At 46.9% G+C, this 27,432-nt stretch overlaps 1 protein-coding gene across 1 annotated transcript in view; it reads left to right on the top strand.

The window, feature by feature from the left end:
- LOC118370890 (collagen and calcium-binding EGF domain-containing protein 1-like) overlaps positions 1 to 27,432 on the top strand; it is a 56,952-nt gene that overhangs the window by 3,386 nt on the left and 26,134 nt on the right. The window contains exons 3-11 of the mRNA XM_035756115.2: positions 14,272 to 14,324; positions 14,661 to 14,792; positions 14,967 to 15,104; positions 15,356 to 15,489; positions 15,696 to 15,816; positions 15,973 to 16,112; positions 16,277 to 16,312; positions 16,537 to 16,572; positions 16,781 to 16,989. Coding sequence (XP_035612008.2) covers positions 14,272 to 14,324; positions 14,661 to 14,792; positions 14,967 to 15,104; positions 15,356 to 15,489; positions 15,696 to 15,816; positions 15,973 to 16,112; positions 16,277 to 16,312; positions 16,537 to 16,572; positions 16,781 to 16,969 — 979 coding nt within the window. The 3' untranslated portion in view covers positions 16,970 to 16,989. The remainder of the gene's footprint in view (positions 1 to 14,271; positions 14,325 to 14,660; positions 14,793 to 14,966; positions 15,105 to 15,355; positions 15,490 to 15,695; positions 15,817 to 15,972; positions 16,113 to 16,276; positions 16,313 to 16,536; positions 16,573 to 16,780; positions 16,990 to 27,432) is intronic.

Below are 27,432 nucleotides of genomic sequence, written 5' to 3' on the forward strand. Positions count from 1 at the left end.
ATGCTTTTCAACCGATCGCTGCCTGCACCCGCATGCCCGACTAGCATCACCACCCTGGATGGTTCCGACCTTGAATATGTGGACATCTATAAGTACCTAGGTGTCTGGCTAGACTGCAAACTCTCCTTCCAGACTCATATCAAACATCTCCAATCGAAAATCAAATCAAGAGTCGGCTTTCTATTCCGCAACAAAGCCTCCTTCACTCACGCCGCCAAGCTTACCCTAGTAAAACTGACTATCCTACCGATCCTCGACTTCGGCGATATCATCTACAAAATTACTTCCAACACTCTACTCAGCAAACTGGATGCAGTTTATCACAGTGCCATCCGCTTTGTCACTAAAGCACCTTATACCACCCACCACTGCGACTTGTATGCTCTAGTCGGCTGGCCCTCGCTACATATTCGTCGCCAGACCCACTGGCTCCAGGTCATCTACAAGTCCATGCTAGGTAAAGCTCCGCCTTATCTCAGTTCACTGGTCACGATGGCAACACCCATCCGTAGCACGCGCTCCAGCAGTTGTATCTCACTGATCATCCCTAAAGCCAACACCTCATTTGGCTGCCTTTCGTTCCAGTACTCTGCTGTCTGTGACTGGAACGAATTGCAAAAATCGCTGAAGTTGGAGACTTTTATCTCCCTCACCAACTTCAAACATCAGCTATCTGAGCAGCTAACCGATCGCTGCAGCTGTACATAGTCTATTGGTAAATAGCCCACCCATTTTCACCTAACTCATCCCCACACTGTTTTTATTTATTTACTTTTCTGCTCTTTTGCACACCAATATCTCTACCTGTACATGACCATCTGATCATTTATCACTCCAGTGTTAATCTGCAAAATTGTAATTATTCGCCTACCTCCTCATGCCTTTTGCACACATTGTATATAGACTCCCCTTTTTTTTCTACTGTGTTATTGACTTGTTAATTGTTTACTCCATGTGTAACTCTGTGTTGTCTGTTCACACTGCTATGCTTTATCTTGGCCAGGTCGCAGTTGCAAATGAGAACTTGTTCTCAACTAGCCTACCTGGTTAAATAAAGGTGAAATAAAAAAAATAAAACATTTGGAAAGGCACACCCCTGTCTATATAAGGTCCCACAGTTGACAGTGCATGTCAGAAGAAAAAAAACAAGCCATGAGGTCGAAGGAATTGTCCGTAGAGCTCCGAGACAGGATTGTGTCGAGGCACAGATCTGGGGTAGGGTACCAAAACATTTATGCAGCATTGAAGGTCCCCAAGAACACAGTGGCTTCCATGATTCTTAAATGGAAGAAGTTTGGAACCACCAAAACTCTTCCTAGAGCTTGCCATCTGGCCAAACTGAGCAATTGGGGGAGAAGAGCCTTGGTCAGGGAGGTGACCAAAAACCTGATGGTCACTCTGACAGAGCTACAGAGTTCCTCTGTGGAGATGAGAGAACCTTCCAGAAGGACAACTATCTCTGCAGCACTCTACCAATCAGGCCTTTATGGTAGAGTGGCCAGACGGAAGCCACTCCTCAGTAAAAGGCACATGACAGCCCACTTGGAGTTTGCCAAAAGGCACCAAAGGGCACCCAGATTGAACTCTTTGGCCTGAATTCCAAGTGTCACGTCTGGAATAAATCTGTCAACACCCCTATGGTGAAGCATGTTGGTGGCAGCATCATTCTGTGGGGATGTTTTCAGCGGCAGGGACTGGGAGACTAGTAAGGCTCGAGGGAAAGATGAACGATTCAAAGTACAGAGAGATCCTTGAAGAAAACCTGCTCTAGAGCGCTCTGGACCTCAGACTGGGGTGAAGGTTCACCTTCCAACAGGACAACGTCCCTAAGCACACAGCCCAGACAACGCTGGAGTGGCTTCGAGTCTCTGAATGTCCTTGAGTGGTCCAGCCATAGCCCGGACTTGAACCCGATCTAATATCTCTGGAGAGACCTGAAAATGGCTGTGCAGCAACGCTCCCCATCCAACCTGACAGAGCTTGAGAGTGTCTGCAGAGAAAAATGGGAGAACTCCTCAAATTCAGGTGTGCGAAGCTTGTAGCATCATACCCAAGTTGACTCGAGGCTGTAATCAATGCCAAAGGTGCTTCAACAATGTACTGACTAAAGGGTCTGAATACTTATTGTAAATGTGATATTTCTGTTTTGTATCTTTCATAAATTTTTCTAAAAACCCGTTTTTGCTTTGTCATTATGGGGTATTCTGTGTAGATTGATTAGGGGGGAAACGATTTAATCTATTTTAGAATAAGGCTGTAACGTAACAAAATGTGGAAAAAGTCAAGGGGTCTGAATACTTTTCCTAATACACTGTATGTTGGGATTCGGGTATAGAAGGTTAAGGGTCTGTATTCACTTCCCTGCTAGTCCAATCTGTTTTTGTAATACAGTGGTAAGACTGGTCCCACTGGGAAGAGGGCAAGTATTTGGGGATGTGGTATAGCCCCCCCCCACACACACACACACACTAGCCAACAGCTCGCAGCAGACAGCTCGCAGACAGCTCGCAGAACGACAGTCAATCAAAGATCACAATGTCACCAGAATAAGGCCCTCAATATTTATTGGAAAGGAGCATCAAGCTCATCACAGTGGACTTTCATCAACCTGTGAAGTTCATCAAAACTTATTTCCTCTGTAGCCTAATAAACTACATGGACCACAAACCACATCATCATGTGACTCCAAGTTTACTTTGATATGATGGTTATTATGTCAGTATTTGCACAAGTCGTTTCCACCACCATTTCTCGCATAATACATTTTACAGACACAAAAAGATCCCACCATGTCGAATGAACAAATGATCTGTCGGCATTTATAAAATTGTACCAAAACTTAATGTTTCCACTTCCTGAGATTTTTTTCTATACGGTATAATTTTACTTGCATAAAAACTGTGGATGATAATGTGGTTACTGTTAATGTTTCTCTAGTTTGCTTCCAGACATATCTACCGAATTTGTCAAAACGGCTTTGGGCTGCATTGGCATCAGTGAAATGTTCTTGCTGGGGTCCAAGATATGATCATTTCTCTCTTGAATCACTTATGAACATGATTTTTTTCTAAATGTCCCATCCATCTTGTCATGTCTGGGTCTGAGTGGGGATACTCTGAAGTGAACTGTTGTGAACTCAGTCATTCACTGGGCCTGCCTGCCACACACTCATCAAACCTCTCGAAGAAATCGCAAGAATTGACATAATATTCAGTTCATTCCTGCCCGACCACTAGATTTCCTCTGTAAACGCCAGTTAAACCCGCCTGTCTTAACTCAATATACAGGATGGGCTCTGTACCCAATCATATGCCTCTGTGACCAGGGTTCCACCATCTCTGTCGGCGCCGACTTCCGACAGACCAGACGGAGCGGTCTTCTGGTCAGGCTCCGTAGACGGGCACATCGCGCATTGCTCCCGATCATACTACTCACCAATGTCCAGTCTCTTGACAGCAAGGTAGACAAAATCTGAGCAAGGGTTGCCTTCCAGAGAGACATCAGAGACTGTAAAGTTATTTGTTTCACGGAAACATGGCTCACTCGAGACACGCTATCGGAGTCGGTACAGCCAGCTGGTTTCTTCACGCATCGCGCCGACAGAAACAAACATCTTTCTGGTAAGAAGAAGGGCGGGGGTGTATGCCTTATAATTAACGAGATGTGGTGTGATCATAACAACATACAGGAACTCAAGTCCTTCTGTTCACCTGACTTAGAATTCCTCACAATCAAATGCCGACTGCATTATCTACCTAGAGAATTCTCTTCGATCATAATCACAGTTGTGTATATTCCCCCCCAAGCAGAGCTGAACTCTACTAAGCCCCCCTGTGATTCACTGGCCAGGGCACTGAGAGGTCTCCCCTTACAAGCCATAAAACATGTGACACATCGACGGCCCTGAATTTTTTTTATTTAACTCTATGTAAACTGGAAACCACATATCATGAGGCTGCATTTTTTGTAGCTGGGGATTTTAACAAGGCTAATCTGAAAACAAGGCTCCCTAAATTCTATCAGCATATCGATTGCACAACCAGGGCTGGCAAAACCCTATATCATTGTTATTCTAACTTCCGCAACGCATATAAGGCCCTTTCCCGCCCTCCTTTCGGAAAAGCTGACCACGACTCCATTTTGTTACTCCCAGCCTATAGACAGAAACTAAAACAGGAAGCTCCCACACTCACGTCTGTCCAACGCTGGTCCGACCAATCGGATTCCACGCTTCAAGATTGCTTCGATCACATTGAACTGGGATATGTTCCGCACTGCGTCGAACAACAACATTGATGAATATGCTGATTCGGTGAGTGGGTTTATTAGCAAGTGCATCGGCGATATCGCACCCACAGCATGTATTAAAACATTCCCAAACCAGAAACCGTGGATTGATGCAAAACTGAAATCGCGCAAAACTGAAATCACGAACTGCATTTAATCAGGGCAAGGTGACCAGAAACATGACTGAATACAAACAGTGCAGCTATTCCCTCCGCAAGGCAATTAAACAAGCTAAGCGTCAGTATAGAGACTAAGTAGAGTCGCAATTCAACTGCTCAGACACGATAGATATGTGGCAGGGTCTACAGTCAATCACGGACTATAAAAGGAAAACCAACCCTGTCGCGGACCAGGATGTCTTGCTCCCTGACAGACTAAACAACTTATTTGCTCACTTTGAGGACAATACAGTGCCACTGACACGGCCCGCTACCAAAACCTACGGGCTCTCCTTCACTGTAGCCGACGTGAGTAAAACATTTAAAAGCTCGCAAGGCTGCAGGCCCAGACGGCATTCCCAGCCGCGTCCTCAGAGCATGTGCCGACCAGCTGGCTGGTGTGTTTACGGACATATTTAATCCATCCTTATCCCAGTCTGCTGTTCCCACATGCTTCAAGAGGGTCACCATTGTTCCTGTTCCCAAGAAAGCTAAGGTAACTGAGCTTGCACTCACTTCCGTCATCATGCAGTGCTTTGAGAGACTAGTCAAGGACCACACCACCTCCACCCTACCTGACACCCGAGACCCACTCCAATTTGCTTACCGCCACAATAGGTCCACAGACGACGAAATCGCAATCACACTGCACACTGCCCTAACCCATCTGCACAAGAGGAATACCTACGTGAGAATGCTGTTCATCGACTACAGCTCAGCATTTAACACCATAGTACCCTCCAAACTCATCATCAAGCTCGAGACCCTGGGTCTCGACCCCATCCTGTGCAACTGGGTCCTGGACCTCCTGGCGGGCCGCCCCCAGGTGGTGAGGGTAGGTAACAACATCTCCACCCCGCTGATCCTCAACACTGGGGCCCCACAAGGGTGCGTTTTCAGCCCTCTCCTGTACTCCCTGTTCACCCACGACTGCGTGGACATGCACGCCTCCAACTCAATCATCAAGTTTGCAGACAACATTACAGTGGTAGGCTTGATTACCAACAACAACAAGACAGCCTACAGGGAGGAGGTGAGGGCCCTTGGAGTGTGGTGTCAGGAAAATAACCTCACACTCAACGTCAACAAAACAAAGGAGATGATCGTGGACTTCAGGAAACAGCAGAGGGAGCACCCCCCTATCCACATCGACGGGACAGTAGTGGAGAGGAGGCTGAAGAAGGCTGGAGGCTGAAGAAATTTGGCTTGTCAGCAAAAAGCACTCACAGACTTTTACAGATGCACAATCGAGAGCATCCTGTCGGGCTGTATCACCGCCTGGTACGGCAACTGCTCTGCCCATAACCGGAAGGCTTTCCAGAGGGTAGTGAGGTCTGCACAACGCACCACCAGGGGAAAACTACCTGCCCTCCAGGACACCTACACCACCCGATGTCACAGGAAGGCCAAAAAGATCATCAAGGACAACAACCACCGAGCCACTGCCTGTTCACCCCGCTATCATTCAGAAGGCGAGGTCAGTACAGGTGCATCAAAGCAGGGACCGAGAGACTGAAAAACAGCTTCTATCTCAAGGCCATCAGACTGTTAAACAGCCATCACTAGCATTGAGTGGCTGCTGCCAACATACTGACTCAACTCCAGCTACTTTAATTATGGAAAAATTTATGTAATAAATGTATCACTAGCCACTTTAAACAAAGCCACTTTCACATGTTTACATACCCTACATTACTCATCTCATTTACATAAACTGTACTCTATACCATCTACTGCATCTTGTTCTACACCATCATGCATTCATATATATTTTTTATGTACATATTCTTATTCATTACTTTACACTTGTGTGTATAAGGTAGTTGTTGTGAAATTGTTAGGTTAGATTACTTGTTGGATATTACTGCATTGTTGGAACTAGAAGCACAAGCATTTCGCAACCCCTTTCCCCTGTGTGTCAACCGCTTGTCTTTCAAGTGGTCTGTGTTCATTAGTAAGACAGACTCCGCTCCATGTCTGGTCACAATCTGCCCGTCTACACGACACAGCTTTTCTCTTTCAACTGTGACTCTGCCTTAGTCTTGAAAGCTGAAGATTTGACAGGGAGAGAGAGAGTCCAGGCTCAGGCCTCCTCACACATTACTCCCTCCTCAGGGATAGGGGTTGATGGTGATGCCAGGGAGAGGGTCTCGGATGTCATTGTCCCTCAGAGAGATGTGTAGAGTTTCAGCCATTAAACACTTTCCTCTTTCTCTGAGTGCAATGTGTGTGTCCTCCCTGGTGTTAAAGAGTACGTAGTGAGTGATAATGTGTTTGTCAGTTGAGTTTGCGTGTGTGCATGTGTCCTAGGCTCTGACAGCTGATAGTGCAGGAGATGCCTGGAGTGCATGCAGGCCCAGAGCGTATGTACTACGTACTGTAGCTACTACATCCTGAGTGTTACGCTCCCTCTCATCTCTCTCTCTTTATTTGTTTCCTTGTGGATTTACTGCATTAGACTTGGTTCTCACCTCTGTAGTGTTCTCTCTGTGGGCTCCATACTCAATCCCTCACCGCTCTGCTCCCCCCTACAGTCCCTACATGTCGACAGGCCATGGTGGGGCCGGCTGTAAACAAGTCTGTGACACGCATGGCAGGGGGAACAGGAGGAGAGAAGGAGGAGAGTGAAGGAGGGGAAAAGGTTTTCCAAGGCTTGCCTGGACAACCACATCAAGGTGTATAAAAAGCACCAGGAAGGAGAAATCACAGGAGGGCAGGAAGCTCTATAGGTCAGAGCTCTGGCTTTTATGAACCTCTGTATTCTGCTGCAATTGGTGCCCCCGTAGTCCAGTTGATGTGGTGGGACCGTACCACTCTCTCTCTCTCTCTCTCTCTCTCTCTCTCTCTCTCTCTCTCTCTCTCTCTCTCTCTCTCTCTCTCGCTCTCTCTAACAACATAGTTGTAGTACACGTGGCTGCCTGCTGTAAGGACTGGAAACCATCCGGCCCCTGAGCTCACCGTGGAAGAATAAAGAGGGAGGCAGCACAGGAGCGAGGGGGGAGAAAGGAGGGAGGGGGCGGAGAGAATCAGAACATACTGAACCACGCTCTCACAGTCCTGTCTCTCTTATGTGCTCTCTGGTTTTATCATTAAAGCAGGTCAGAGGAAGCAGACCTGCAATGTCCACACAATGTGTCCACACAATGTGTGTGTGTGTGTGTGTGTGTGTGTGTGTGTGTGTGTGTGTGTGTGTGTGTGTGTGTGTGTGTGTGTGTGTGTGTGTGTGTGTGTGTGTGTGTGTGTGTGTGACTGGGGTGCAGAGCTGAACTCTACTAAGCCCCCCTGTGATTCGCTGGCCAGGGCACTGAGAGGTCTCCCCTTACAAGCCATAAAACATGTGACTCTATAACACATACATCATACCTACCCTGGTAAGCCCTGTCTGTCAGTCAATCACTGACACTAAGGTGATCAACAATCAACTGAGAGTTTAGGTGCAAAAACAAGTCATGTCAGGAAACACATAGAGACGAAGTGATTTAGGTCCGAAGCAACAGGCAGTAACGAGGACCAGATGCGCACGTGTGTGTGTGTGTGTGTGTATCCAGTCAGGTCTGAACCCCACACTGTGCTCCACTAAGGTTCTGACAGTGTTACTATCTTCAGCCAAGGCCTCATCAGACTCACTACACCACAGCAACCAGCACGTTAGCCACGAAATGAGGAATGAAATATCCCACCACTTCCACCCAATGGTACAAGCTTAGGTTATAAAAGGTTCACAGAGACATGTCTTCTCTTGCCAAGAGTACATCAGGACAGCTCATTCACCCTAAACACATAGTGAAACTGGGATCTATCACACATTGTTTACATTGCATCTAGGAATTCCATGGGGTGTCCTATTCTAACTAGTATACTTTTTTATATTTGGCATTTCTTCCTCAGTGTGTTTTGAATGGCAATCAAGCTGTGGGAAAATGAAACTGTTTAATTTGTCTCACACTTGCAGTTGACATAAGTGTCTCTCTTAGCAATGCAACACTGTTCTGAGTACTGCCGTAATACTGTTTCATTACAGGGGAAATATGATCCATTTCTGTTTCTCACAAAATGCTTTTTTACAAGGCCTGAGGTTCATTTCCTGTATTTAATGGTGAAGTCTAATAATATTTGTAGATTGGTATTATTGTTGGACCACAGTAAATATCAAGTAATCATTGTACATATTTTTCTAGTTAACATTCACCTGAACAGCGCTCTGTACAAACACAATGCCTGTTATTCATTACTGTTCCACTAGGTGATTAAAGTCTGTAATGGCATCGTCAGCATGTTGTTTGAAGTACAGCACAGAGAAGCAGCTGTGTACTGTATAGACAGTACATGTTTTATATCACAGAATTGTAAAAGGGGGAGGGGTGAAGGAATGAAAAGGGAGAGATGAAATAAAGGAAGTTTGCAGTGGTAAAGATGAGGAGTCACAGTCGGACACAACAAACATAATCTCTCCATGCAGTGGGGCCATTTCAACCCTCCCACCTCCAGGCCGTCTCCCCCTGAGTCCTGGAAGGTTCTGGAAGACTTTCATGTCTTATCAGTCCATTACCTTCAGCCCTGGTTAAGGACTTTGGTGTGATCTCAGTGTAGAATCCTTCAAATAGACCAGTCTGTAGCCTGGTTTCCTTCCCTGGCAGTAGAGCTCTCACAGACACGTCATTAAGACAGATCCATCATTGTGTTACTTTTTATTATTACTCTTTATTTTAGTCTACTTGGTAAATATTTTCTTCTTCTTGAACTGCACTGTTGGTTATGGGCTTGTAAATAAGCATTTCACGGTAAAGTCTGTTATCTTGTTGTATCTTGTTGTATTCACTTGTTGAATTTGGCGCATGTGACAAATAAAGTTTGATTTGATTTGATCATTAGTTTGGCTTTAGACTCCCTTCTCAGTTACTGGCTGCTCTCACTACATTACCTGTAATCTGGACTTCATCTCTCTCTTAGGCCCTTTATTGTCCTCATATAGGGTCCATTCTTTCTCTTGCTGTCACTCTCCCTCTATCTCCCTTTACCCCTGTTTCTTCCTTTCCCTCCCTTTCCCTCTCGCTCTCTCCCTCCCTCCCTCCCTCCCTCCCTCTGTCGTCAGCTAAGGCTCCAAGCCAGGTCACATGTCTGACTTTGTTTTTGAGGTTGTGAGAGGCTCAGAAGGGCCAGAGATGGCACATTCTTGGGGTGACACACGGCCCTCACATGACCCAAGGGTCACAGAGGCCAGTGGCCCTTCATATTACCTGGGGGGAACAGAGGGTAGGCGCTGGCACTGGGAATAGACCTGGGAGCTTTAAGGTCTGTAATGAGAGGCGTCATAAAAGAGAAGGAGAGAGGGAGAGGGAGAGTGACAGAGAGGGATAGGGGGCGAGAGAGGGGAGGATTTGTGTCACTCTCTGGCCCAACATTAACTGGCTATGGCTTTATGAGGGGTGTTTTACCCTTTTCACACTACCTTGCAGACACGAACCATACTGTGCTGGGCTGGCTCTGATATATTATTTTCACATTGTCTTTCCTAGCACGGTTTCAGCCATTATGGTTGATGTGTCACCAGGTCAGCCGTGGGAATAGGGATAGGCTGTTTTAGAACAGGCATTGGTGATGGAGTGAGGACCTGTGAAGACAGAAGCGGTAGGCGGTGGGTTAGAGGTGACGGAGGAGTGTTGGTGCTGTTTGGGAACTGTAACGTGGCTGTGCTTGTGGAAGTGGTGCAGACCTCCTGTGCTCTCAGTGAAAGCGTCCACTGTCTGACTAAAAGCCTTCCCCACTCTGATGTGTCCCCAGAGAGACCGCAGGCTGGAAGTGTGCTGACAGGATAAATAAACAGAGAGAGGACGTGCTCACATCTCAGCACACTAACACCTTCACGTGTATACTCACACGGCACAAGAACAAGACGCTTATACACTAACACCCGTACATACCCACACACACCTTTACATAACAGCCTAACACCCTGCTATATGAGGAAACACAGAGAAAACAACAGACCCTCTTAAAACTAACACCCTAATCGATTATACACACTGACGCCTTTACTTAAACACAAAGATGGAGACAGACTATCATCCATACACAGAGAGGCAGACTTATAAACAGGATAACATATATTCAAAAACTTCAGCGCACACAGCACACACACACCCACACAAAGACATCAATATCACATATGTAAGAGCAGAAACACACACAGACACTGTCTCTCCTGTCCTGAAGTGTTGAGGGGGCCGTGACCACCGAGATCCACAACCTGTGTTTCAGACTCACAGAGCACCACATGAAGGACCATTAAGCATAACTGACATAAAAGCTACATCCTTCTCTCTTTCTCTCCATCCTCCTCCTCTCCTCGACTTGTCAACATCTCCCTGTCTCATTTCCTCCACGCTGCGTTTCCTCCTCCATCGCCATAACAACCCCCTTAAGTCATCTCCCCTCTCTCTCTGATGAGTCTGGGAGTTGACAGAGTAAATATGATACATAACATTGCGTCACAAGACACCTAATGATACTGTTGTCCCTCTTCGCTATCTTCCCCATATCTAGAAACAGAAACACTATCTGAGGTCCAGGGAGCAATCCTGTACTGAGTGAGTGGAACTGTTAATACATAGTGACTTCAGTCTGGTTTATGGAAAGCATCATTCCAGATTGGTCTCTGCTCTGCTGTCTCTGTGTAACCTCAGTGCTGTCTGTCCAGGCTGCAAACAGTTGGGGGGGTATATAATGAATATCCAGTCTTTGTAGTGGATTCTTGGGGGGGTCTATAATGAATATCCAGTCTTTGTAGCGCATTCCTGCCGCGAACGCACAAATAAATCACGCCAGCCTGGATGGAAAACAATAACATTGAGCTCTCCTCCCTGGAGGGAGACCCTTGCTAAAGTACATAATCTGGAGTGTAAAGTGATCCTGCTCTGGCCTGTACTCTGGATCCTGTCTTGCTATTTCTCCAGCGTCTTTGTGCTGTTTTTGGCAGCAGCAGTGTAGTGTAGAGCCTGTGTGGGCCCTCGGTACGTCCCTCTCTCTGCAGGTAGTCACTGGGTCACCACCAGCACCAAGGAGAACCAGGGGGAGCACAGGGACAGGGATGTCCAGGGATGGTGCTCCTAAGACGGACTCGTAGCTGGGTGACTTGCATGGTCAGACAGACCTGGGGGGTCTGTAGGCACTATGTTAGAGTGTGGAGCATCAAGAGAAGCAGTGTCTAACAGCAGCAATACCCTCAGGGTGACACAGGGACAGGGATGTCCAGGGATGGTGCTCCTAAGACGGACTCGTAGCTGGGTGACTTGCATGGTCAGACAGACCTGGGGGGTCTGTAGGCACTATGTTAGAGTGTGGAGCATCAAGAGAAGCAGTGTCTAACAGCAGCAATACCCTCAGGGTGACACAGGGACAGGGATGTCCAGGGATGGTGCTCCTAAGACGGACTCGTAGCTGGGTGACTTGCATGGTCAGAAAGACCTGGGGGGTCTGTAGGCACTATGTTAGAGTGTGGAGCATCAAGAGAAGCAGTGTCTAACAGCAGCAATACCCTCAGGGTGACACAGGGACTCCACTCATCTTCCGAAGGAACTTAATCAGACAATATGTTTGCAAAGGGCATGTTGATGCAGAATGTAGAAACACAGAAGAATCGAATGGGCAAGAAAATACCATAGAATCAGACCATCAGTGTTGATAATCTGGGTGTAGAGAAAGATACACTCTTAGAAAAAAAGGGTTCCAAAAGGGTTCTTCGGCAGTCCCCATAGGATAACCCTTTCTGGTTCCAAGTAGAGAACCTTTTGGTTCCAGGTAGCACCCTCTGTAGGAAGGATGGAACCAAAAGATGCTCTACGTGGAACCAAAAAGGGTTCTTCGAAGGGTTTTCCTATGGGGACAGCAGAAAACTCTTTAAGGTTCTAGATAGCACCTTTTTTTTCTAAGAGCGTACTCTCCTCACCTTGTTAGACACCTGACCTCGATGTTTGTCTGTAATTGTGAAGAGTGCAGAGAACTGAAGGAAGAGCCTGGTCTGGGAGCTCTCCTCCTCATGGTTGTGTTTAACAGTCCTGTCAGTGTCACACATCACTCTCACTAATAACCCCTGCCCTTGTTTCCTGACATTAACAAGATGCACCCAATTACTGACTGCTCTGGTCCCCAGACACACACACGCACGCACGCACACATGCACGCGGGGGAGTATGAGAAGCGGTTATCTCACTGTGGAGGACAGGGAGGGAGGGAGGGAGCTTTAGTGGTTTGGTCTTTTCCCTTTTAGATCCGAGAACAGTGTTAATCAACAGAGACCCCTACATTCCCAAACATCAACAGACAGGTCATCACATTGTGTATCTATTAACCTGAGCAGTTTATACAGACTACTGAAGAGCATGTATCATCAATCAGAGACACCTCTAGCATTTCATTTGACATTTGACTTATCCAGAGCGACTTACAGTTAGTACATTCATCAAGTTAGCTCACATAAGGCTTTCTTTCTTCTTTTTTTTTGCAGGTCCCAGATCAGATCAGGGGCAGTGTGGGGTCAGGTCTCTGTGACTGACAGGTTGTCTGTTGATGTTTGGAGTAGGGCAGTGGACTATGAGAGCAGAGGTTGTGTGTTGATGTTGTGAGTGGACACTCAGAGAGACCAGAGGCTGCCAGCCATAGCCTCCCCTTGCTGGCTGTACATCTTCAGCCCAGACAGACAGACAGACAGACAGGGCCCACATCTGCTGTCCATTAGCCCAGCCTGGCCCTCTCCTCTGCTGGCACACTGAATGGAGGGGCAGGAGGTGGCAGGCCTGGAGAGAGTTGTCCTTCAGGCCCCTGGCCAGAGCCCCCTAGCAGCCCCCCAGTACTGTCCCATCCCATCCCCAGCTCTCTTCATCACAACACAACACAGCTATGAGCCACAGATGAAAGCTTCAGTCCGTCATGTGGCTTTAATCAGGCCCTGGCCAGGCCCATAGTTTTGTAAGTTATTTATCATTCAGAAGAGGGAGTGGGGGAGGGTCTTAGAGGAGTGTTGTAGGGTTATGTTGCATGGAGGTTGGAGAAGAATAAAAGCAAGTTGTGGTCTTGAGGGACCTTCAGTGAGGTACCATGCTAACTTCCCTCCATCAAGAGCGTGCAGTTTTCGGGGCAGGAGCTAAATCCTGTGTGTGTGTGTGTGTGTGTGTGCGTGTGTGTGTGTGTGTGTGTGTGTGTGTGTGTGTGTGTGTGTGTGTGTGTGTGTGTGTGTGTGTGTGTGTGTGTGCGTGCGTGCGTGCGTGCGTGCGTGTCCCCTCCTCGTCTAGGGTCTGTGTTATTTGGGTTCTGTGATTCTATGAGTATTCCAATATCCCTTTCCATTGTTTCCTATTCCGCAGGTCCATCCCTAATGCCTGTAACATGTGGTGTTTTAGCTTGCTGTGTGTGAGGATGATGCTCTTTGTTCAGCTGTCTCTTGACCATCTAGGCTAGTGCTGCTAGGAAGTGGGGATGGAGGTAAGGGATCTGGTGCTAATGAGGAGCTTTGGTCCTAAAGACAATTGACAGGCTGGGTGTTACCAGAGAGGAAGAGGCGAAGCGAAGAAGATTTACTCCTGTCAAAATCTGTCCACGATTAGCAGACTGATAAGCAGAGAGAAAAGCAGACTGCCTGCCTTCCCGCCTTTGGGACAACAACTCCCATTGTTAGGGTGTAGACAAGACCATCTCGTCATTGTATAAAGTATCTCTGGTGTTTCACATTCAGTGGCTGTGTAGATCCGTTCAGTATGTGAAGGGAAGGATACAGCAGCTGGGAAATGAATTATTGGCTCATGCTACTGTCTGTCTGTGTGTTTATCCACAGGAGGAAATGCTGTGAGGGCTTCAGGTTCGTGATGGGCCAGTGCATACCTGAAAGTAGGTTAAAAAAATACAGCAGTTCTACTCACCCCAAGTCAGATACTTTGCTCAGTGCCTGTAATTACACCTGGGCACCTGTACACAGACAGAATGCACATTGCAACACCAAATTAACCCATTACTGAACTGCAAATAGTTTCAAAAGTGAAAGAGCATGTCATTCCATAAATTGGGAATACTGTACAATGACCAATAGAGGGCAACATTACACAGGAATACCCTTGAGGAATATTATTGGACATCCAGGGTTATTATTGAGCTGTTAGCTTTTCATGTAAGATCCTATCTGTGCATGTTCCTATTGAACCAATCCCTCCCCTCTCTCTGCTCCAGATGTGGATGTGTGTTCTGGCTCCCCCTGTGAACAGCAGTGCACCGACAACTTTGGACGGGTTGTCTGCACCTGTTACCCCGGATACCGCTTTGATCGAGAGAGGCATCGCAACCACCAGACCTACTGTTTAGGTAAGTCCACTACCTGTTTATCAGCCTGTTTATCAGTCTTCTTTTGTATGAATCTTAATTTAACATCCTGCATCAGAGCAACCGCTCTCTCTCCCTCTCTCTGATTAGAGCAGCATAAATGCAGCCTTAATCAGGTGTAAAGTAACAACTGGTGTTGTGTCTCCCACACCACAGACATCGATGAGTGTGTGGAGTCCGACGGCAGTGTCTGTGATCATGACTGCGAGAACACCGTGGGCAGCTTCCTGTGTCGCTGTCACAGGGGTTACATCCTGGCACCGGACAAGCACTCCTGTATACCCAGTCACAACCGTGGGTGTTGAGTATACTACTATACTTTACTCCTACTGTCTACATGAGGCTGGCTACTATAGCTACACTACCTCTGGGCTTAGCTCACTAGTACCTTCCTGTGTGTCTTCAGCCTGAGGGTACAGTAATGTACATGTGTTTGAGAGGGTGAACATAGACTACTAGACTTTGTTTTTGTGTTACTTATTCTGTAGTGTTACTTACTCTGTGACAAGCCTGTCTCTCTGAGAGTCTCTTTGTCTTTCTGTCAGTGAGCTCGTCAGGGAAGTCTGACACCCTGATGAGTGCTGGCTCCTGCTCCCTCACCTGTCAGGACTTTGTCAACATGAGGAACAGCCTGCTGCAGCTCAAACTGAGGCTGGGCAGCACTCAGTCACCTAACCAGGTACATCTACATCACAACACTAACTACTGCACATCCTACTTACACTGCTGTTCCATACAAACACAGAGATACACGAACCAGATACACTAACCGTAAACTAGCCTCGCCAGACTTGATGTCTCACAATGGAAGTCTGGCCAAATGGAGACTACAGTGAGAAAGGTTGTTGTACTATACTACCTGTGTGTGTACCTGTGTGTGTGTAGATGTTGTCTCCTGGCCTGGCTAACAGCAGTGATAAGCCATCTGCTGGGAGGTTGGGGAAAGGTCCTGACACCCCCGCCCTCCCTGGTCCTCCTGGCTCTCCAGGATCCCGTGGGGTCCCAGGTAAGAGTTGTCTGCTCTTTCTCTGAATCTTTCTAACTCAATCTTTCTCTCTCTCTCTCTGTATCTTTCTGTTTACTGCCTATGTCGGCTGTTTGTTGGCTGATATTCAAGTTATCTCCTTGGTTCCTCTTATATCCCTTTATTCTTGGATCCCAGGCCAATCAGGAGTGCCAGGGGATAAGGGAGAACCTGGAGAGAGAGGCCTGACCGGCCCCCAGGGGCCACGGGGAGACATGGGCCCTATGGGCCCCGAGCCTGACCTGGAGCACATCAAGAGGGGTCGCAGAGGAGCTGTGGTAATCTTATTATTGCTTCCCCGATAACATGCTGTTGGGCCTATTAGTCCAAGCAACACATCCATAGCTGCAGAGATACATCATTACAATAAATGTTGCATGGAAGGAGCTGTAGCTCCTAAAAACATTTAAAACCATATTTCTGTCTCTCCTTTTTCCAACAGGGACCTCCTGGCGCACCAGGCAAAGATGGACTGAAGGTCAGTCTATCCGTGTGTCTGTGGTGTTTAGTACACACTTGTGTGTGTCCTGTATGTGTTTAAACTATCCTGTAAACCTTTCAAAGCTGTTAACTGGAACACTAACAGCAACACTTTTCTCCCCACTCTGAGAGCTCTGAGCTGCCGATGTGGACTCTTATAAAAGTCTGTGTGAATGTTGGAAGTATGTAACTGGATGTTTCTGGATGTTTTATTCTCTTTAGGGTGACAGGGGAACTCCTGGTCCCAGAGGTCTACCAGTGAGTCTGCTTTCTATATTTGCCAGCTAGGCGTTGAATTATTTTTAAATGCATTATCATCATAGTCATCTTGTTGATCTATTCTATGTATTATCAGATTCCAAGCATATAATAAATCCACCCTAAAGCATGCAACATGCTTTACAGGTTGAAATCTAATTTACTGATGTGTGGACAGAGATATTAAAGCCTCCGTATCTTTCCCCAGGGACCTCCCGGCTCCTTCGACTTCCTCCTGGTCATGATGGCCGACATTCGCATTGACATCATCGAGCTGCAGGAGCAAGTGTTTGGGAAGAGACGGGGCCTCTCCTTAGACACCCCACCCCACTCCAGCGGAGAGACAGGGTTCGGAGAGTGGGGCTCCGGACAAGGAGAGCTCATGCTCAATACCTGAACTCCATAGCCCTTCCCACGGTAACTGTCACTCAAAACGATAAGCCAAAGGGAACTAATTAATCAACTGGTTCTTGTAAACCAGAGACATTGAACTGACTGAACTGACTCCTTTCCTCCAGTGAAACATTGTCTCTAAAACCCAAATAGGACTGTATGAGGGTGAGGAGACCTCTGATCAGCTCTCTCCTGTCAGAGACATAGACTATAAACAAATGGAGAGAGAGAGAGAGAGAGAGAGGGAGAGAGAGGGGGGGGGGAGAGAGAGAATGGCAAAAATGGAACCACTGACCCTCCAAACCAAACCACTGCAAGCTTTGCCTTGCCGCCTTGATGTTTCCTTCTGGCCTGGTCTGGTCTGACTGAGAAGAGGGGGTATGCCTTTGCATGCGAGTCACAGGGTGGTGATGGTTGTAGCACTGTGAGACTGTGTCTTTGTGCGCTCTGATCTGAACGGCTTCAAACACAGCAGGGGCTTTATCGTCTGCATCTCTTCCTGTTCCTGTCAAATCTGTACAGTCCAAGGAGAGGAGACGCCGGTCGGTCGCTGCCTGACACTGCTTACCTGCCCTGCAGGGCCTAGAACCAGACTCAGGCCCCAGACTGCACCTGTCCATGCAACAACCCAACTCAGCAGCTTTTATACTCCTGCCACTACACTACAGACTCTCTGAAGCATCTTTAGAGATACAGTACATATACTACATTAGAAAAAGTATGTGGATACCTGCTCATCCAACATCTCATTCCAAAATCATGGGCATATATATGGGGTTAGTCCCCCCCTTTACTGTTATAACAGCCTCCATTTTTCTGGAAAAGCTTTCCACTACATGTTGGAACATTGCTGCAGGAACTTGCATCCATTCAGCCACAGGAGCATTAGTGCGGTCGGGCGATTAGGCCTGGCTCGCAGTCGGCGTTCCAATTCATCTCAAAGATGTTGAGGGGTCGAGGTTAGGGCTCTGTGCAGGTCGCTTTGTGCACAGGGGCATTGTCATGCTGAAAGAGGAAAGGGCCGTTCCTAAACTGTGGCCACAAAGTTGGAAACACAGCATTGTCTAGAATGTCATTGTCAAAAATAATAATAATAATTGTATGCTGTAGTGTTAAGATTTCCCTTCACTGGAACTAAGGGGCCTAGCCCGATCCATGAAAAACAGCCCCAGACCATTATTCCTCCTCCATTGAACTTTACAGTTGGCACTATGCATTTGGGCAGGTGGCGTTCTCCTGGCATCCGCCAAACCCAGATTCGTCCTTTGGACTGCCTGAAGTGTGATTCATCACTCCAGAGAACGTGTTTCCACTGGACGTTTGGAACTTAGTAGTGAGTGTTGCAACCGAAGACAGATGATTTTTATGCTCTAGGCGCTTCAGCACTCTGCGGTCCCATTCTGTGAGCTTATGTGGCCTAACACTTTGCGGCTGAGCCGTTGTTACTCCTAGACGTCCCACTTCACAATAACAGCACTTACAGTTGACCAGGGAAGTTCTAGCAGGGCAGAAATTTGACGAACTGACCTGTTGGGAAGGTGGCACTCTATGACGGTGCCACTTTGAAAGTCACTGAGCTTTTCAGTAAGGCCGTTCTACTGCCAATGTTTGTCGATGGAGATTGCACCTGTCAGCAACGGGTATGGCTGAAATAGCAGAATCCACTCATTTGAAGGGGTGTCCACATACTTTTGTATATTTGGTGTAAATAAAAAAGGAACCATTTGAAAGTTTCAGAAAGTTCTTTGGATATGAGTGTTGGTAAACAAACTTTTTTGTTGTTATATTTTTTGTTGTCGTTAGTGTTGAACTTCCCTATTCAAGATTGGTGTATATATGGTGTGGTGGGCTCTCTTAATGCTAGCTATTGATCTACACCTTAGATCACCTTCTAAAGCATCATGTGTGCGTGCCTCTGCTTGTGTGTAAGTATGTACAGTTGAAGTTGGAAGTTTACATACACTTAGGTTGGAGTCATTAAAACTAGTTTTTCAACCACTCCACAAATTTTTTGTGAACAAACTATAGTTTTGGCAAGTCGGTTAGGACATCTACTTTGTGCATGACACAAGTAATTTTCCAACAATTGTTTACAGACAGATTATTTCACTTATAACTGTAACACAATTCCAGTGGGTCAGAAGTTTACATACACTTTATTGACTGTGCCATTAAACAGCTTGGAAAATTCCAGAAAATGATGTAATGGCTTTATGTAACGCTCGTCCTCTTCTTCTGACGAGGAGTAAGAGATATCGGACCAATCTGCAGCGTGGTAAGTGTCCATTTTAATATGTACAACTGAACACTACAAAATACAAAATAAAGTGAAAGAACAAATAAACAAAACAGTCCCGTGTGGCACAAACACTGACACGGAAAATAATCACCCACAACTCAAAAGTGAAACCAGGCTACCTAAGTATGGTTCTCAATCAGGGACAACGATATATAGCTGCCCCTGATTGAGAACCATACCAGGCCAAACACAGAAATCCCAAACCATAGAAAAAGGAACAAAGACAACCCACCCAACTCACGTCCTGACCATACTAAACAAAGACATAACCAAAGAACTGAGGTCAGAACGTGACAGTACCCCCAAAGGTGCGGACTACAGCCGCAAAACCTGAACCTATAGGGGAGGGTCTGGGTGGGTGTCTGTCCACTGTGACGGCTCTGGCGCAGTACGTGGACCCCACTCCACCATACTCTTTCTCCGCCTCTTTACCCGCCTCCGTGGCCTCTTTAACGAGGCGACCCTCGCCGCCGACCTCGGACTGGGGACCCTAACTATGGGTCCCGAATGGATGGGAGATTCCGGCAGCACCGGACGAACGGGAGATTCCGGCAGCACCGGACAGGCGGGAGACTCCGGCAGCTCTGGAGTGAAGGGCGATTCCGGCAGCTCCTGGCTGACGGACGGCTCTGGCAGCCCCTGGCTGATGGACGGCTCTGGCAGCCCCTGGCTGACGAGCGGCTCTGGCAGCTCCTGACTGACGGACGGCTCTGGCAGCTCCTGGCTGACGGACGGCTCTGGCAGCTCCTGGCTGACGGACGGCTCTGGCAGCATCTGGGTGACGGAAGGCTCTGACAACTCCTGGCTGACGGACGGCTCTGGCAGCTCCTGGCTGCCTGACGGCTCTGGCAGCTCCTGACTGACGGGCGGCTCTGGGAGCTCCTGACTGACGGACGGCTCTGGCAGCTCCTGGACAGACGGACGACTCTGGCAGCATCTGGGTGAGGACAGACAACTCCTGGCTGGGGACGGCTCTGGCAGCTCCTGGCTGCCTGAGGAGCAGACGGGCGGCTCTGGGAGCTCCTGACAGACGGGCGACTCTGGCAGCTCAGGACAGACGGGCGACTCTGGCAGCTCAGGACAGACGGGCGACTCTGGCAGCTCAGGACAGACGGGCGACTCTGGCAGCTCAGGACAGACGGGCGACTCTGGCAGCTCAGGACAGACGGGCGACTCTGGCAGCTCAGGACAGACGGGCGACTCTGGCAGCTCAGGACAGACGGGCGACTCTGGCAGCTCAGGACAGACGGGCGACTCTGGCAGCTCAGGACAGACGGGCGACTGTGGCAGCTCAGGACAGACGGGCGACTCTGGCAGCTCTGGGCAGGAGGAAGACTCTGGCTGCACTGGACAGGCGGGAGCACCTGTAGGGAGGAGACGGAGAGACAGCCTGGTGCGGGGGGCTGCCACCGGAGGGCTGGTGCGTGGAGGTGGCACCGGATAGACCGGACCATGAAGGCGCACTGGAGGTCTCGAGCACAGAGCCTGCCCAACCCTACCTGGCTGAATGCTCCCCGTAGCCAGGCCAGTGCGGTGAGGTGGAATAGTCCGCACTGGGCTGTGCTGGCGAACCGGGGACACCATGCGTAGGGCTGGTGCCATGTACCCGGCCCGAGGAGACGCACTGGAGACCAGATGCGCTGAGCTGGCTTCATGGCACCTGGCTCGATGCCCACTCTAGCCCGGCCGATACGAGGCGCTGCTATGTACCGCACCGGGCCATGCCTGCGCACCGGGGACACCGTGCGCCTCACAGCATAACACGGTGCCTGCCCGGTCCCTCTCTCTCCATGGTAAGTACGAGGAGTTGACTCAGGTCTCCTACCTGACTTAGCCACACTCCCTGTGTGCCCCCATCCCAATACATTTTGTTTTGCCGTGCTGCCTCCTCATACCACCGCCTCTCGGCTTTCGCTGCCTCCAGCTCTGCCTTGGGGCGGCGATATTCACCAGCCTGTGCCCAGGGTCCCTTGCCATCCAGAATCTCCTCCCATGTCCAGGAGTCCTGAGATCAGTGCTGCTGCCTGTTAGTTACCACGCTGCTTGGTCCTTTGGTGGTGGGTGATTCTGTAACGCTCGTCCTCTTCTTCTGATGAGGAGTAAGAGATATCGGACCAATTTGCAGCGTGGTAAGTGTCCATTTTAATATGTACAACTGAACACTACAAAATACAAAATAACAAAGCGAAAGAACGAAACAAACGAAACAGTCCCGTGTGACACAAACACTGACACAGAAAATAATCACCCACAACTCAAAAGTGAAACCAGGCTACCTAAGTATGGTTCTCAATCAGGGACAATGATATACAGCTGTCTCTGATTGAGAACCCTACCAGGCCAAACACAGAAATCCCAAATCATAGAAAAAGAAACATAGACAACCCACCCAACTCACGTCCTGACCATACTAAACAAAGACAACAATTATTTTTCTGAGGTCTTTGCTGATTTCTTTTGATTTTCCCATGATGTCAAGCAAAGAGGCACTGAGTTTGAAGGTAGGCCTTGAAATACATCCACAGGTACACCTCCAACTGACTAAAATGATGTCAATTAGCCTATCAGAAGCTTCTAAAGTGTCACGTTCTGACCTTAGTTCTTTGGTTATGTCCTCCACAAGTCTGGTTCATCCTTGGGAGCAATTTCCACACGCCTGAAGGTACCACGTTCATCTGTACAAACAATAGCACGCAAGTATAAACACCATGGAACCACGCAGCCGTCATACCGCTCAGGAAGGAGACGCATTCTGTCTCCTAGAGATGAGCGCACTTTGGCGCAAAAAATGCAAATCAATCCTAGAACAACAGCAAACGACGTTGTGAAAATGCTAGATGAAACAGGTACTAAAGTATCTATAGCCACAGTAAAACGAGTCCTACATCATAATAACCTGAAAGGCTGCTCAGCAAGGAAGAAGCCACTGCTCCAAAAACAGCCATTAAAAAGCTACAGTTATGGTTTGACTACAGTTTGCAACTGCACATGGGGACAAAGATCGTACTTTTTGGAGAAATGTCCTCTGGTCTGATGAAACAAAAATAGAACTGTTTGGCCATAATGACCATCGGTATGTTTGGAGGAAAAAGGGGGAGGCTTGCAAGCCGAAGAACACCATCCCAACCGTGAAGCACAGGGGTGGGAGCATCATGTTGTGGGGGTGCTTTGCTGAAGGAGGGACTGGTGCACTTCACAAAATAGATGGCTTCATAAGGAAGTAAAATTATGTGGATATATTGAAGCAACATCTCAAGACATCAGTCAGGAAGTTAAAGATTGGTCGCAAATGGGTCTTCCAAATAGACAATGACCCCAAATATTCTTCCAAATTTGTGGCAAAATGGCTTAAGGACAACAAAGTCAAGGTATTGGAGTGGCCATCACAAAGCCCTGATCTCAATCCTATAGAAAATGTGTGGGCAGAACTGAAAAAGTGTGTGCGAGCAAGGAGGCCTACAAACCTGACTCAGTTACACCAGCTCTGTCAGGAGGAATGGGCCCAGATTCACCCAACTTATTGTGGGAGCTTGTGGAAGGCTACCTGAAATGTTTGACACAAGTTAAACAATTTAAAGGCAATGCTACCAAATACTAATTTAGTAAATGTAAAATTCTGACCCACTGGGAATGTGATGAAAGAAATAAAAGCTTAAATAAATCATTCTCTCTTCTATTATTCTGACATTTCACATTCTTAAAGTAAAGTGGTGATCCTAACTGACCGAAGACAGAGAATTTTTACTAGGATTAAATGTCAGGAATTGTGAGAAACTGAGTTCAAATATATTTGGCTGAGGTGTATGTAAACCTCCGACTTCAACTGTATATAGTACACACCAGCACTTTTCCCAATGAAATCAAGATTTTAGAGCACTGCAGGGCTTGGAAACATTGCTAATCACAAATTATATGCACCATTAAATTAGAAATATCAAGAGTGTGGACTGTAGACAATCAAAAGTAGCAAAATATTAATAAAACATTTTATGAATTAAAGGGAAAAGGCCAGCTGCTTGGCCCTGGTTGAGGATGCAGGTTGTTCATCCTCAGGGTCTACACACTACAGCCAGTTACAATCACTCATGGGAACAACTCCAGACTATTTGTTTGTCTGTCTGCTTTCCTGCCTTTCAGTCAGTCGATTAGCACTTGTTGTCTCTGCAGGTATTCTCTCTCCAGAGGTACTGTGTCATCTCCAGCAGAGGGAGCTAAGTCACAGAAGGGGTTCAGCATCACCTAACGAGCTGTGTGTTACTAACACCACTATACGACACAGAGTAAATCATTTGTACATAATATGTAACACATGAAGTGTCTCAGGCTTGGCAGGTAAAGATGGTGAACCATAGTGAGATTCAGTGTAATTATGAGTGGTGTAAGTACCAGAGGTTAGGGTTCAAATGCTTTGGCAAAGACAGCTGGATGGGTAATTACAGACCCCCTGTGTCATCAAGTCTCAACTCGTTCCCTAACTTAGCCTCTGATGAGAGTCCACATGGATGAGTTAAAATTATGTTCTGTTCAGCCTGGGAAAATCCCCTGCACATCATGTTTGTTCTGTGGTGAAGAACACCGACTCCTTTCTGTTCTCTTTGATTCAGACACGTTGTACACTTGTCAGCTCTCTGGTGGTGATAGCACAGGTGGAAGGCTATGTGTGTGAGTGTGTGCATGGTGGAAAGGTATGTGTGTGTGTGCGTGAGCATGCGTGCGTGACAAGCCTCCAAGCCTCTCATCTACCAGCTCCGCCCCCTGCCGTGCAGCCACGGCTCACAGTAAAGACGTTGCTAGGCAACCAAGATCAGGAAAAACAACATGAAACAATTTAAGAACTATGTCAGAGAGAAAAGAGAGAGGGAGTGAGAGATTATCTCATTTCCTTCACTGCTTGTCATGCAATTGTAATGTATTTCCCCCTTTTGGCCTGTAGATGACAGCAGTGAGGAGTTCAACTGAGTTTATAATGGGTCAACAAAGTGCACTTCAGATGTGCAGTGCATACCGTACTAACCCTTATCTACCCTACCGCTGCCATATACAGGATATGTTTAATGAACATTATGTCTAGGCTTTAGAAGTTCTCTCTACTGTGCACAATGTCATTATACTGACGGGAAAGGAAAGATGTACCGCAATCTGTACTTACCTCTCTCTCTCCGTAGGTCTGCAGTATACCAACATAACAATGATCTTTTCATTCCTACACTTTTCATCTACCACTGTCAATGACTTTTCATCTACCAGACTTTTCATCTACCAGACTTTTCATCTACCATATGTCAATGACTTTTAGAGAAATTGTATATTCCAAGTATTCAGAATGACATTTCTATTTATTATATGTTGAAAGTTTTATTTCAAAGCGGCACCTCCACCATTGTTGCACTACTGGGCGAGGTTGTTGTCACCCTAACTCAGCTATTCACTGGTAGCTGCAGTTGAGCACCAAGATGTAGCAGATAAAGCTGTTCCAGAAATGCTCTCCAGGTAGCCTCAGATAGGAGAGTTATTCTCTCTCTGACACGCCATGCCCACCCAGACACACGTCTTGTCCATGTTCAAGTACGTGTGTGTGTGTGTTTGTGTCTGTGACCAAAGGCACGTAACACATGCCTAGGCAGAGGGCTCTGACATCAGGCCAGGCAGTGAGGTCACTGATGCAGGTTTGGACGTACCCAGATAGATAGAGATCTATGAAAGTGTTATATTTAATTATATTCCCACAGCGTACTTGTGGTCAGGAATAGACACGGCACCTGGCATTCCAACAGCATAACTAACATCCTCTCTGTTTATTCCTCAAAAGAGAAACTGAAATATGCTGGTTATCTTGTCATCTGTCATTTCTGCGTTGACATCATCCAAGGGACTTTTATATCTTGGCAGGTGGAGCTGGCTACCTGAAAGGTCTGGATTTCTGACATTGTTTGATGTGCTCCATGGGTAAAGTAACTGTATTCAGCTAGGGAGAAGGGCTAGCTGAATGCATGCCAGCTGCTTTTATGTCAGCAAGTTATGTCAGTGGTCATAACACTAAGCAGCCCAGTTCAACTGAACACAGAGTCCAGAGTTTCCCTGTTCAGTTCATGCCTCCATTGTAAACATAAATTCGGAACACTCAAATTAGTATGAGAAGTTACATTTTGTATGGTTCATGTAAAACCGAAAGGAGGTAAAAACAAAAGGAGGGTGGTTGGTCAGGGTGGATGGGTAGGCTTATTACGTGAACATCTAGGAACCCAAAGGTTGCGTGTTCGAATCGCATCACCGACAACTTTAGCATTTTAGCCAATTAGCAACTTTTCAACTACTTACTACTTTTTTGCTACTTTTCAACTACTTAGCATGTTAGCTAACCTTTCCCCTAACCCTAAACCTTAACCCCTAGCCTAGCTATCATTAGCCAGCTAACTAACATTAACATTAGCCACCTAGCTAACATTTGCCACAACAACGTAATTCATAACATATCCTACAAATGGATGATGGACATACACAAATGAATACATACCATGCAAAATGTAACATATTATACTAAAAGGAGTGTCTCGGATTTACGTACAGAATAATATGAAATGCTCCAAGACTAGGTTGGCTCATGTGGTCAGTACAAAACCCTGGCCCTGAGTATTGTGCCAATGTGAATGAAAGCCGTAGCGGCAGAGAGCAAATACAACTACCGGCCATCTTTCATCTGTCCACAGATCTACCCCTTGCTAATGAGTGGTTAGAGATGAAGAAGAGAAATGTCCAAAGTCAAAGTGTGTTATAATGACCTTAGTCTTGGTCTGTCTGCCCTGTGTATCAACACTTCCCCTGTGTGTCTCAGCTAGGTAGGGGAGAGAGATGCTCTGAGATGATACTAAACACTAAACCTGCTCTTCCTCTATGTGTTGTTTACATAACCAGCCCCAACCTGTGTGTTAGAGGTATAGAGGAAGAAGAGAGCTCCTCAGCTCAGCTCAGCCACTGAGGTGCTGCATGACTCTGTCAATATTTAGGTGTTTCCAGGGCTGCACAGCCATTGGAGGCATTACAGATGTTGGACCTTAATTTGAGCTAGTTTGCTACAGCAGGAAAGGTTAATTATTATATGGATTATAATTAATGGACATTTTTGTAGAGGTTGATACATTTTTCATAGAAATTACAAACTTCAGAAGCCTTTCTGAACCTAAAATTCACTACATGTTTTTTATTTCCTGCAATCATTGCAGGAAAGTTCTCCTGCAACAAGGTGATTAAATTAAGATCCTACATCTGTAGGTAAATCACAGGTGTCCATCACTGCTTGGATATGCAGCTGTGTGCAGCAAATGAGAGAGAGAGTACACACAAGCACACACAGACATGCTCTCTCTCACGCACACCACACACAGTACACACAAGAGTTCCCGCACGAAACATAGGCATGCCACTGAACACCTGACAGGTGCAGGCGTGGTCTGTAGCAAGACACGCTATCTTGACACGCTAACTCATTCTTAAATCTGAGATACATGCCTCCGCCTGAAAACAGCACAGCTCGCTCTCTGAAGCTGAATCCCTCCTCCTCCTCTTGCCATTGAAGGGACTGTAAGCCTGAGACCTACCTGTACAGGTTTAGTGAATGAGTCAAGGGTCTGTTATACCTGTACACACTACATGTAGGTCTATGTCACCTTGGTCGTCTGTCATCATTAGGTGTCTGTGAATGGCTACACAACGGTTGACTTGACAACGACCTAGGAAGTAAAATTTAAAGTTTGAATAAGGACAATGTTTCATGATAAGTAGGTTGTGTTGGATGGAGACAGATGTTGAAGTTGGTTAATGAATTGGCCTTGTCTGCCTATATGTCTGCTTTTTTATAACACAGGAGGCTACTTATTACTTAATTCAATAAACTGCTGTATGACCCCAAACTGAGAACATTGTGGGCCTATGTCTATACCCATGCAGCATGCCTTACAAATTGACAGCGGAGGTAATCAGAATTCATCAGAAATAATTATTATAGGGTGACAAAAACATGATTTTAGGCCTATACAGTATGCATTATATACAATGTATGCTAAATTATGCATTTGCAATCCAATCTTTAATTCTACATGCCAGTTACTCTTGTCAAAAGCACAATAACAGCAACAGAAAATATCTAATCTGTCAAGGGTGTAGGCTATGTG

The sequence above is a fragment of the Oncorhynchus keta genome, chromosome 14 (genome assembly GCF_023373465.1).
Source record: "Oncorhynchus keta strain PuntledgeMale-10-30-2019 chromosome 14, Oket_V2, whole genome shotgun sequence".
Lineage (NCBI taxonomy): Eukaryota > Metazoa > Chordata > Actinopteri > Salmoniformes > Salmonidae > Oncorhynchus > Oncorhynchus keta.